We start from the raw sequence: 12,836 nt of genomic DNA on the forward strand, positions 1-12,836 counted from the left end.
AACATTTAAAACTATCGAGTCAGCAGACTCTGCTGAGGGGGGAAGAAAAAAAAACACTGACACGGGCAACAAAAATCCTCATTAAGTACACTTCACGATTTGTAGTATTGTCATAGATTTGTATGCCATGTGCTCCTTCATAAGTAACTGAATCATTTCCATTTGTAAATGTAAATTACTTGGCTGTTTTGGACTTAAAGTGGAAAATAAAGTAATATGTGTTATCATTATTAGTACTATTACTAGTATTATCATTATTGGACATGTTTTAATGTTTCTCAGTAAAGGTTTTTGAATTAGCCAGAGTGTACTGAGTACTAATTTCAGTACTGCCGGAGTGAGTAATGGCTAATTTACTGTGGTATTAAGTTTTAGTAAATCAGTTGGTTTGGGGTGAAGAGAGACCAGGGTGTGTACTTCTGCCATCTGTTGGCACATGCAGTGGTTGATGAGTGAGCGAGCGGGCTTGGATCAGGGAGATTGGTGTAAAGCACACCTCAGTGGCCCACATCTGCCTTGCAGGTCAAGCAGAGCCACTGATAAACTTATCTAGAGCCAGCTGTTTATTTGCATGTTCTGACGCTTCCTTCAACTTGTTGGCTTGTCTCTGCAGCTTTGGCACGTAACCTGGCAGTGGCATGCTCACACTGATTGGCACTAGATGCAAACAAGAGAAGCTTATTCCTCTTTCTTGAATTCCTCTTTTCGGGACTCCAGAAAGCAGGAAATGTGGATTTCTGTTGAGAACCCACAGATCAGGTGCTAGGCTACTGCTTTGGGAATGCTTCAGAGTGCTTTCATATGTGCGTTTATTCTTTCTGAATCAAATCCTGGTTCCTTATTTCCCCTTAGTGTGTGTGAGAACACAACGATCACACTCGAATACAGCCCAAAACAAAACCGATCGAGAGCATCTGAGCGAGTTGGTCTCATTTCAGTTCTAAGTGAACTTGCACGTGGACTGATTGCAACAAGAGAGCCGTTTGACTACCTTCAGGATGTGAACCAAACATGCTATATCTTTTGGCTTGCGAACTACATTTTGTTTTGGTGCTCAGAATGGCTAAACAGACCCACACTTCACAGACTGAGCCAAAGGACAGAGCCGTAGCACTGCAGGAATGTGATGTATTCTGGACCGACAAACAAAAAGAGAAAATAAAATCTGGATGCTATTCATATTACTTATTTAATAGTTTCTGTGCTATTCAAATGTCTGTTATATTGATGTATTTAATGGCAAATCCTCTTTGGTTACCCTTTTGATTCTGTCCAATTGGGCATGTGAGAATTGCAGTCACCATCAAGTGCAGACTAATACATTCAGGCCAAGGCCATTTGATGAAAAGATGGTCTTGGTGAGAAATTGGATAAACTCTGATTCTACTCGGTGTGTGATCCTGTGACTTGGCAGATGATTCAATGACGATGCAAATATAAAGTGGCTTTTGCTTAAGACAGCTTTTTTGCTGACCAGCTCTAAACGAAATGGAGAATTGCATACATTTATCGATCAGCACACAGGGTCCAAATTCCAGCAGCCCACCATTCTTGACTAAGGTATTAGCACTACAGCGTATTAAGTGTCCTTCCGACTGCCTACCCGCGCTTGCAGATGAGCCCAGGCATGTGTACAGTGAGTGATCTCAGCTGGCTGGTCACATTTGTAAAGTGGCTACATGGAGCTCACCATCTACCTTAACCCGATTTTAATTATCGAATTTTGCTTTATCGCACCCCATATGCTCGCCCTCAGTAGAGAACAGTATTGCAGTTCTTCACTTCAATAAAGAACAATATCCACACTTTGAAATATTCCTATCCTCAGTGGAGAACAATGAGAATTTCTTCTTCTCCATAGGGAGTAGCATCAACACTTTGAGCAGTTGTCATCCCCAATGAAGTATGGTGGCCGCAGTATTTTGTTTATATCTGTTATTGTATGGCTGGGTGCACTATCAGGACGAGTTATAACCTTCTCTTGTTGCAAAAGAAAATGTCAGGACGTAAGGAACATAAGGAAGTAGAATGGAAGGCTACATGTATCACAATGGTTTTATTTATCCACCAGGCCACCGGAGTTTGCGTCATGGTGATAAGGTGGCTACTTTGCTATTGATACTCGAAAAAGGAACAAGCACGTCGTAGTTACTTTTGCAAGCTTGACTAAACAAAGTTTTTAAAACACCTGTGATGCAGTGAGGTTTTCCCATATAGAAGCTTAGGCTTATGATTTACTTTGAATTGTTACTTTGAAAGCTAAATGACTAATCATAATTTTAATGGCCTTCATTGTCCCTACACTGCAACAAGTAATTCTTTTTAAAACATTGTAGCTTTAGATTTGTTATACATGTGCAAAAGTGAGTCAAATCTTAGCTTGAAGCTCTACTGTTAGTCACATCCTTATGATAGTCCTTTTTTTTGCTTTAGGAAGTGTTTCATAGTAAATTACTCATGACCTTTTGAGTCAGTGGGGAGTCAAAATCCTACACGTCTTGTGTAAGCAAGACCGTCTTGATTTGAATGGGAGAGATAGTTAGAATTGTACAAGTCATCATATGATTTAATTTTATTTATTTATTTATTTATTTATTTGACTAGTTAAATTTTTATAACTGTAATAAGTGTTGTTCCAGACCTTGCTGAAAAAAGAAAAAAAAAACCCTCCTATACCATTCAGGATTGGCTTAATCCATTGTTCTTCAGTCATTTCCAAATGTTTCAATACAAGTTTTATTGGAGAGTGGTAAGGGTTGGGGGTTGGTGATGGTCCACGGGGTCGCTCCCGGATGAGGCTCAGCCAGTCGCCTGTAGCCTGGTTCTGTCCCCTCTCATTAGCGTCACATTATCCAGCCTCAGTGGCCATCGCAACATGCTTCCACCCCCCCTCCACCCTTCAAACCCTTAATTCAGTTTACAGTAGCTGTATTCAGTGCATGGATTTGTCCCCTTTTGACAAATAATATTGGTCTGTTAAATTGCAGCGTTGTATGTGTTTTTACTTTTCTGTTTCTATCTTTTTATCTTTGTACTCCTGTATTAAGTGACTAGGGTTTTATTTACTGTAGCATATACCCACCATGCCAGAGTATTGAGTTGGGAGTCGATGTGATTTACGTGGTGGATTAGTGCTGAGCAGAGATTGAGCGCTGGGTAAAAGCTTGTGTTTCACTCTACTGAGCAATTGACTGGCTATGCAGCAGAGAAGATTCATCAGTGTATGCACGCACGCACGCATACACGCACAAATTCCCCCTCCCACTTCTGCAGGTGCTAAGAGTTCTGGAGATCTGGTTTAGCTCAGACTGGTATTTCTGTTCGTTCCCATTTCTCATGTAGACTAATAAGCACATGTTTTTGTGTGTTTAGGTTTGGTTAATATAGGCTTATTTTCTGTTGTCTGACTATAGGGTATTATCTGAGTGAGCCGGTCTCCTTTTCTACTTACTTAATGATGTCCTTCTCATACACCCAAACACGCACTTGTCTATCTTCTCAAAAACGGTTATGTAATTTAAAAATTTGCAAGGTGTGGAAGTTATGGAGTCAAATTATGAAACATGCACTTTAAACACACAAAGATGCGGTGAATCTGTCCAGCACAGTCACTGGTGGACAAGTGAAAAATAATTAGCAAGCCTATTGGGAAAGTAAAAGCTTTATTGTGCTGCCCAGTCTAATGTTTTGGTTGCCTGGAAACCTAATATGGTGCATTTATTGAAACCAAGAGGGAGAAAATGTGTATGAATTCCTGGTAGAGGAAAAGTGTAGCTGGTTCTTATCTACTCCTGATAAAGGTTTTCATACAGCACATTGTGTCATGCTGTGGGCGAACGTTTCGTCTGAGTTGTGGTGTTCTTTCCCCACATCGCAAGTCCTGTATTAGGCAATATTATTTGAGCCTGGCTAGGGTCTTTATTTTCTAAGTGTTTTCACATAACTGTGTTCCTGATTGTGAAAAGGTCATGTCATCCATGCACGTTAATTAATGATCCTAGTAAAAGTCTGATCTATGTAAAGCATAGGACGACAGGATGTGGAACGGATAACTTGCACTATATTTACAGGAGGAGAGGAGGATGAGTTGCACCACCACGAAATGCACTAATTTTAAACCTGCATTCCAAATGAAAGCTTTTGTATTGCAAACCTCAGTAGGGACTATTTATTTTCATTCTTTTGTCCACTGCACAACTATGAATAAAAAAAAATTTAAAAAACGAACAGCGCAGATGAAATCTGCTTTACACCCCTGCGATATAATCATGCGCTTTGTTTTCCCTCCTTATGAAATCAGCATGATTTGATTCAGATTGCCGCTACGTTTCTTGTTTTAAGTACTCCATTTCTCAAAAACGTTTAAACACTTTAATCACTCGCAATTTTATTGCTTATTATATATTTATCTTTTTAATTCTATATTATTTATTGCTTACTGCATCCATGACTTCACTCCTCTCCTAAAATACTGATGACCTAATCGATCACCAGATGAGAACAGTGTTACTTGCAGGGAAAATGACTCTGACTCTAACAATTATAGGCCGGTGGCTAAATGTTCCTGCTTAATGCTGCATGGCATAGAATGAAACACAGCCACAAGTACTGCACTGTGTTTATTCAGAGGAGCAGTTAGTAGTTAGTAAGGTCTACTAGGAAGACCTTCTGAACATAGCGCTAGATGGTGTTTGAAGCAGACTAATTATTTATGACTGAGTTTTTACCTTAAGAATATAAATAACAATTAATTTGGTTCGAAGAATGTGGAGTTTATATCTGTCTGCCTCATGCAATGTCCTTGTAATTGTTCGACAAGGCAACAAGTTCGCTAGAATCAGCTACATGTAACAGACCATGCAGGATTTAGTTTAGTGTTTTTGCAGCCAAAAATGAATGAATGTGCTGTGGCTCTTTTCAAAATTTATGATGCTGCTTGAGTTGTTGTTGTGGTTTTTTTGTTTTGTTTCGAGAAAATTACTCGAATTGGCGAAATTGCAACCGTGGCTTAGTGGTTAGCATGTTTGACTCACACCGCCAGGGTTGGGGGTTCGATTCCCGCCGTTGCCCTGTGTGTGTGGAGTTTGCATGTTCTCCCCGTGCTGCGGGGGTTTCCTTCGGGAACTCCGGTTTCCTCCCCCAGTCCAAAGACCGGAATGGTAGGCTGATTAGCATGTCCAAAGTGTCTGTTGTGTGTGAATTTGTATGTGATTGCGCCCTGCGAAGGATTGGCACACCCTCCCGGGTGTACCCTGACTTGTGCCCCATGCTTGCTGGGATAGGCTCCAGGTTCCCTGCGACCCTGTAGGATAAGCGGTATAGAAAATGGATGGATGGTGAAATTGCAATTGCACAATATTGTTTTGAACAGTCTTTCGCAATGATGTTTGTTGGTAAATGAGACCTTTTAGTTGTGCTCATGTTGAACACACGTGAATCAACGAGGACTTTACCCACGTGCGCGTTGTAATGACATCACATGGCGCACCTTGGCTCAAATCTGCAGGAAATCAATGTCAATCAATGCAAGTTCCTCTGAATATTGTGGAGTTTGCTTGATTTTGCATTCATTTCTGCTATTGCAAAATCACTAAATCTTGAAGGGATTGATGTAATATAATAACAAAACCAGGGCTAAACAAAAGATGGGCTCAAGATGTCAGTGTACCTTTCTCTCTCTAGCATACACAGTGTTTAGGAATTTTGTGCTTGATTTTATCAGCAGGATGACTGCATGAAGGACCTTATGAGGTACATGTCATATGGAGAGAGAACCATTGCTGGAGAGAAAGGAAAAGATCCTACTTGGCCATGATTAAGTGCTGAACTATTAAATAACTCTCCCAAAACACGAAAGCATTAATTAACACTGTGGATTAAAAACAGCCACCTGTTAAGAAGAATTAATGGTAATAGGATGAGAGACTTTCACAGATCAGTATGGTGTGAGTTTTTAGTGACATGTTCTAGGCTAGTTGCCGTTGCTTCATTGATGGAGTATTAGGTTGCTTTCATGTAGTCCACTTCCAGGAAAAAGTCAAGCTGTTAGCATTCTTCATGGTAACAGCTATAGATTTGTAGTAAACTTATGAGCATACAAATAAACAGTAGAGAAGAAAGACTACTGGCATTCCACACATTGCAGAAAGGGGTGGTGGAGAGAAAATACTTCAGTGCTGCAGCAGCAAAAAAAATAAGTACACTCTTTGACAAACATGACTGGGAGAATTTACAAGCGTACAACAGCATTCAAACATTTAAGATTATGAAATTAGCTGTATGATTTTAGTTTTTAATTGATTGTAGTCAGAATAATACTACAACCCAGGGAACAGTAATCAGTGCAGTGTGATTCGGTATTGCTCTGACGGTAGGGGGGTCACTGCTTCCCCGACAGTAGGATGATGTGCTATAGAGCCTAATTGCTGTTGCTAGTTAAGACGTAACACTGTTCTTCTCCTGCCAGCGCAGGCAGAGTCGGTGTCGGAACAAATCTGGGAGGGTATTACAAGTCCCATAGGCTTGCAAAGACCGCCATTTAAATAATGACTCACTGAAGCAAAATTGTTCTCGCCTGTTCACTTTTTCTTACGCGCACATTAGACTATCTTTGTGTACTGTACCACACCACATCAGCACAGTATTGCTCCATGTGATAAAACAACACTTTATTAATCGCAAGTGGGGAAATTCCAGTCTTACAATGCGTTATTTCTCCCCTACTCCAGCTTGACCATTCCTATGGTTGGTTATGATTTCATAATCAATATCACCAGCACATCACTTCTGCAGGTGTCAACAAGTTAAATTTAGGACTTTAAGACCTTTTTAAGACCATTATGAATGCAATTTAAGACCTATTTCATGTCCTTACTGGCAAACAAAGCATGACTGATATGAATGAAAATCTGAAACTATGGTTAGCCCACACACCACATCCATCGCGGCACACTAGGTGTGCTCTGATAAATTCTGACCAGTCTGTACAGTTTGCATTCCTTTTTTGTAACAGCATGATCAATACCAGTTTTTCCCAAAACACTGAAGTTTAGACCTTAGTATAAAAGTAACGTTAACTTCATAATCCAAATAACATTTAAGACCTGTCAAAATACGTATTTAAGACATTTTAAAGCCTAAAATTCAGATGATTAGATTTGAGACTTTTTAAGGACCCATGGAAACCCTGTATCATGGTCAATGCAGGCATATTTCAGTTTGAAGGCCCAGAAGAATCACCATGTAATTTAATTTTTTTTTTTTTTTCTTTTTCTGTCCAGCTCAAATGTCATGTAAAATATCGTAAGTTATTATCCATAAAACAGGCCAAGACCCTGCTTTAAACACATTACCTGGATTATGTGTTGGTTGGTTAGGTGATATGTCTCTATAATACAGATATTATGATTTTATGTGAGATAGCATGGTTAACTTTACGTTTAAAAAAATAATAATAAAGTTTTAATCATTTTTCACTGTTTGGAATCTTTACAGTTTTCCCTTTTTTTTTCTTCTTTTTTTATCTGTACAGTAGGGGTGTAACGAGGGGGGGGGCACTTCAAAAGGGACTTAAAAAAACACTTTGTATCCTGCAGTTGGAGATATGACCGCATGAGTTTACATGCTGAGAATCAAAAAAAGAAAACGGTTATGTAAAAAAAAGAAATTAAATAAAAAAGAAATATTGCCTTCAAAAATGTATGCATGTGAAATTCGATGTGCACACCATGGTTTGCACATGTGTGAGAGAGAATTTGGAAATACATTGGTTTCAATGAAAGTCTGTGGGAAATCAGGCCAAAAGCACAACTTTATGCAAAACTTGCCACAGTGCCATAAAATACACCCACAGTACAAGTTGGTTCCTGTTATCACTTGCATTTTAGCAACTATAAACAGTCATTCTTTCTCTCTCTCTCTCTCGCTTTCTTTTCTTTTTTCCCCTTGATGTTAATAAGACAAAAAAGATCCCACAGCTTGTCATGTTACTGAAAAACCAGAAAGCACAAGCTCCTCTGTCCTAAAAACTGAATTCTGACTGGTCAGTAGAGAACAAAAGTGTATCGAATTGTTACTTTTTTCAACTGTATCATTTTTGTATTGAATCTTGTACAAAGTATCAGAATGTGTACCATATTGTCTGAGAGAAAGAGCAAAAGCAAACCCTACTTTCAATGTTGCGTATAAACTTGGCAAAAAAAAGTCGCTTTTTCAAGAGATTATTTATTTTTTTTAAAGATACTTTTGTAAAATCCAAATAAGCTTTACAGATCTTTATTGTAAAGGGTTTTTTATGCTTGTCCAATGAACCATAAACAGTTATTGCACATGCACCTATGCAATCCTTAAGGCACTAACAGTTTACAGAAAGTAGGCGACTGAGGTCACAGTTACAATAACTTGGGACACTAAAGAGAGCTTTCTACTGACTCGGGAAAAACACCAGAAGAAAGATGTCTAGGGTTCCTGCTCACCCACGTGAACATGCCATAGGCCTGCTGCAGGGAGGCATGAGGACTGCAGATGTGGCCAGAGCAATAAACTGCAATGTCTGTAATGTAAGATGTCTAAGACAGAGTTACAGGGATACAGGAAGGACAGCTGATCATCCGTGCAGTGGAAAATTACATGTAACCATGTGTTCCCCCACGAGATGGGATTGAGAACTTGCCTTGGTGGAAGAGTGGAGTGACATCTCACAGCAAGAACTGACAAATCTAGTGCAGTCCATGTGGATGAAATGCACTGTAGTACTTAAAGCAGCTGGGGACCGCACCAGATACGGTCTATTACTTTTGATATTGACCCCCCGCCCCCCAATTATTCCATTTGTGTTTTGTCATATGTCTGTGAAACTTGTTCAGTTTATGTCTCAGTTGTTGAATGTTTTCACGTTGAAACAAATATTTACATGTGAAGAAATTTGCTGGAAATAAAAGCAGTTGAATGTGAGCGGACGTTTCTTTTTTTGGCTGAGTTTATTTAATGTCTACAATGATCTAAGACTGGAAAGACCCAAATATGACTTCCTTTAAAATGTGACACTAAGAGTGGAACATGATGATCTTTCTAACTCATTAATTCTCTCCTGAATTTCCCTCATTGAGACTTGAAACTTGGCTGTAGAGCTTTTCTCTTAACTGTTGAAAGTATCTTGGATGGATATGCAGAGGCATTTAATTCAGCATAGTTTCACCTCTACCAAGTCACGTAACCATGCATTAGAGCAGTTGCGCAGACATACCAGGGGCACAGATAGACAAAACATTCATCACCACAGGAGCAGCACCTACAAATCTTGGAAAGGGGACTTGTAAGGCCTTATTCAGTAAATGTTTCCACACATTGTTGTTTTTGTTTCCTGTTCCACTCCTATGTTGTGTGGGAACTACCGAAGGGAGATGGTCTGAGAAATGAGTAAAATTTTATTGTTAAACTCCTACACTAGTGCCCACATGGTGCATGTGCACTCTTAAATTGAATTCGTAAAATAAATGAAGAGGAAGTTATGCATTCCTCTCACGACTCCATTTGTAAACCGAGCGATCCTATGTTGGGTCATGACCCCTAGTTTGGGAACTCCTGATATGAGGTATTTTTCTCTGTATTGTGTGAAGTCAGATTATTAAGCCAGTTAATTAAATCACATCCAAATATTTCTGACTCGTAGATACCAGTTTGGGTACTCCTGAAATCAAAAACCTTATCTTGAGTTATTTAAAGACTGTAATCAGCGATTAGTTTACCACCATGACTCTGAGTTGTCCCCACCTTTTGTTTACAGTAGGCATGGCTGTTTTCTCCTTGACTTCGAGTGTGACTCCAGTCCAGGCACTAACTTCCAGAGAAGGCAGCTGAGGAAGCATGCTCCTCGCTGGGCCGTAATGACGAGGAGACAAGTGAAGAAGTGACAAGGAAGAGGGAGGAAGAAGATGGGAGCCAATGTTTCCAGCTACCCACACTCATGCTCTCCACGCTTTGGTGGAAACACACAGGCTCAGCAGACCTTCGTTGGTGTGTATTTAAATAATCAAGCTAAGGAGCACTTTGTGGAACTGCATGTATAATCCATTTTCGTTGAAGTTCTCATCAGTGTATGTCAGATTGCACTAAATTATACATTTCTCTTGACAGTCCAGAGACATTTTCTAAACAGTTAAGACTTTCACAGAACCTCACTTGCTGATTAAACTGTAAAGTGAATGTTTCAGGGCAGCTTTGATTACCAGTGAATAAACACTCTAAATGTAGAAAAAGAAACTAAATGGATTTGGTTCAGCGCATTGCCAGTTTATATAGAATTCAAGAAGGATAGCAGTACTCATAGCTTTTTCTTGATGATTAACCTTGGCCTATGAAGTTTGGTGACATATCTGTAATGATTTTTAATTCCCCAGTGTGGAAAGTGCAGTTCAATTACCAATGAAATGGAGCTGGAGACTGTGATTTAACAGAGTGTCACCAAAACCATTAAGAAAAGAAACTACTAATGTGCTGCGGAAGCCAACTCAACTGCTTGCTTTTTTGGGAGCTGCTTGTTTTCAGGTCCGCTAAGTTCAAGGAAAATGTGTTCATGCAGCCTAAATGGCTGGTAGTTTTGCGTTTCAAGACACAGGAGGCTGGAAATTAAAGCGCTGACCTACCTACGTTACATAGTATGCTTGATTTTACTGAAAGACTTCTGTCACAGTACAATACTACAATACAAAGCACTGCAATTCTCAGAGATGGACATTTTTAAAAAATTGATTTTTATTTTCTGTATCTAACCCTAGTCATTTATATTAAACAAACTACAAAGACAATTTTGGGGGCATGCCAATCATGACATTCATGCCATAAGGCAACAGTCATCTACTGTAAGACTTTCAAGTTTCATGAGAATCCATCAAAGCTTTATATAAGTAGCAGCTGTTTATGCTAACCAAGCTCCGTTCCAAAGAACTGACTTTCTTGTTGCAACCATATTATTTTTGAATGTACTGTTGCAAATATTTTGACATCAATTCAATTTGGGGGATTTGTTCACAAAATAGAACACGCATCATTCAACTTGACCTTCCTACCAAATTTGGTTTCTAGGATTTAAGATCTCTGTGAAATGTGAAAACCTAGCGGTCAGTGCTTGGACCCGTAATATTTATTTATCTGTATGGCCCCTTTCTCATAACAATGCATACAAAAAAAATAGTCATGCATACAGGCCAAATCATTCAGAAAAGAATATAGATGTGGTATCTAAATGATAAAGTAGTGCAATGGATGGGACCCATTAATGCACATGTGTAATGACATTTTAAGGCTAATATCATTTGTTTGTCTAATCCTGTCAGGAACGTCATTGTACACGCAGCAGAGTTACACGTGGGAGCCAAAGCTCTACAGCCTGGAGCATGGAGGCCATGACCGCATTCCCGAGCGGAAGAAGAGGAGCTCTGGTCTGGCCACACTCAAGCGCCGCTTCATCCGCCGCCGCAAGGCGAGCCGCTCAGCCGACCATGCCCGGCACATGCGTGAATTGCTCTCAGGCTGGCATGTATGTGATGCCAATGCCCTAGTGGAGGAGTATGAGGGCACAGCTGCGCTCAAAGAGCTGAACCTGGCCACAAGCCTGGCCCGGCCTGAAGCTGCCACTCTGCGATCCTGCATGGCCGCTCTCTTCCAGCACAAACACTGTGCCGACGTGGACCTGCTCTTTCAGGATGCGTGCTTCCCTGCCCACCGTGCTATCCTGGCTGCCCGCTGCCCTTTCTTCAAGAGCTTGCTATCCTCTACAGGCTCAGCCAATTCAAGCTACAACGGACCAGAGGTGCTACTTGATGTCGGCACAGCAGGAATGGATGTCATGATGTTCTCTGCCTTGCTACATTTCTTGTACACGGGTGAGCTGGGAGGCGCCAACAGAGAGGCGGAAACCCGGTTGAGGAACGTGGATGTCCTCAGGCAGCTGAGTGAGGAGTTTGGCATGCCTAACGCTCTGGAGGAAGACATGAGGATGCTCTTTCACTCCATGTGCTATTATGACTCTGTGCTCAGCTTCTGCTCTGAGCCTGAGAGTGTAGAAGCTTGTGATGCTGTAGGAGGGATTAGTGGTGGAGGGATTGCTGGCGTTAGCATTGTAAAAAACGACCATTCGGCATCTTCAGAGGAGGACCTGAGAGCCCACAAGGCCGTGCTCTCGGCGCGCTCTCCTTTCTTCCGGAACCTTCTGCAGCGTCGTGTCCGAACTGGTGAAGAGCTAACCGAGAGAACACTACAAACGCCTACACTCATTGTCCTGGATGAGTCAATCATCCCACGGAAGTATGCTCGTGTCATCCTGCACTGCATGTACACAGATGTCGTAGACCTAGCATTAGTGATGCGTGGCAGTCCTTCAATGGGCAGTCTGAGTGAGACACAATCCCTGGGGGCGGGTAACAATTCTGGCAAGGGTGCTGTTCCCACACGCACAGAGGAAGCCATGGAGCTCTACCACATTGCCCTGTTTCTGGAGTTCAGTATGTTGGCCCAAGGTAAGAGCTGCTTCACATGCGCTACAGCTGTAACAGCAATGATTCTATCTGTGTCTGTATCTGCAAATCTGAAGTGGGTGTGGCATGAACGGAATAGTGTGTTGTTTTTTTTGTGTGTGTGGGTGTGTGTGTGTGTGTGTGTGTGTGTGTGTTCGGTTTTTTTAAATTAGGTAAATTACGAACCCTACCACTATGCCTTCAGAAACTCTGGAAAAAATCTAGTGGTAGAAAAGGTCTGCATGGTTTGTGAATCTCACACTGGCTCTGACAGTCTAATGCCTGTGTGAAGTAAAAAACCTTCTGCTCATACAACTTTTTTTT

At 40.8% G+C, this 12,836-nt stretch overlaps 1 protein-coding gene across 4 annotated transcripts in view; it reads left to right on the forward strand.

Moving 5' to 3' along the window:
- Positions 1–12,836, forward strand: part of LOC108269951 (BTB/POZ domain-containing protein 7) — a 40,228-nt gene that overhangs the window by 3,748 nt on the left and 23,644 nt on the right. For 2 of the 4 annotated variants that reach the window (XM_017476133.3, XM_047157782.2), the window contains exons 2-3: positions 9,785–10,014; positions 11,334–12,515. In XM_017476133.3, the coding sequence (XP_017331622.1) occupies positions 9,933–10,014; positions 11,334–12,515 (1,264 nt within the window). In that variant the 5' untranslated portion in view covers positions 9,785–9,932. The remainder of the gene's footprint in view (positions 1–9,784; positions 10,015–11,333; positions 12,516–12,836) is intronic. The other 2 variants (XM_017476134.3, XM_053682925.1) reach the window with 1 other exon arrangement.

This window comes from Ictalurus punctatus, chromosome 9 (assembly GCF_001660625.3).
Source record: "Ictalurus punctatus breed USDA103 chromosome 9, Coco_2.0, whole genome shotgun sequence".
NCBI classification, from domain to species: domain Eukaryota; kingdom Metazoa; phylum Chordata; class Actinopteri; order Siluriformes; family Ictaluridae; genus Ictalurus; species Ictalurus punctatus.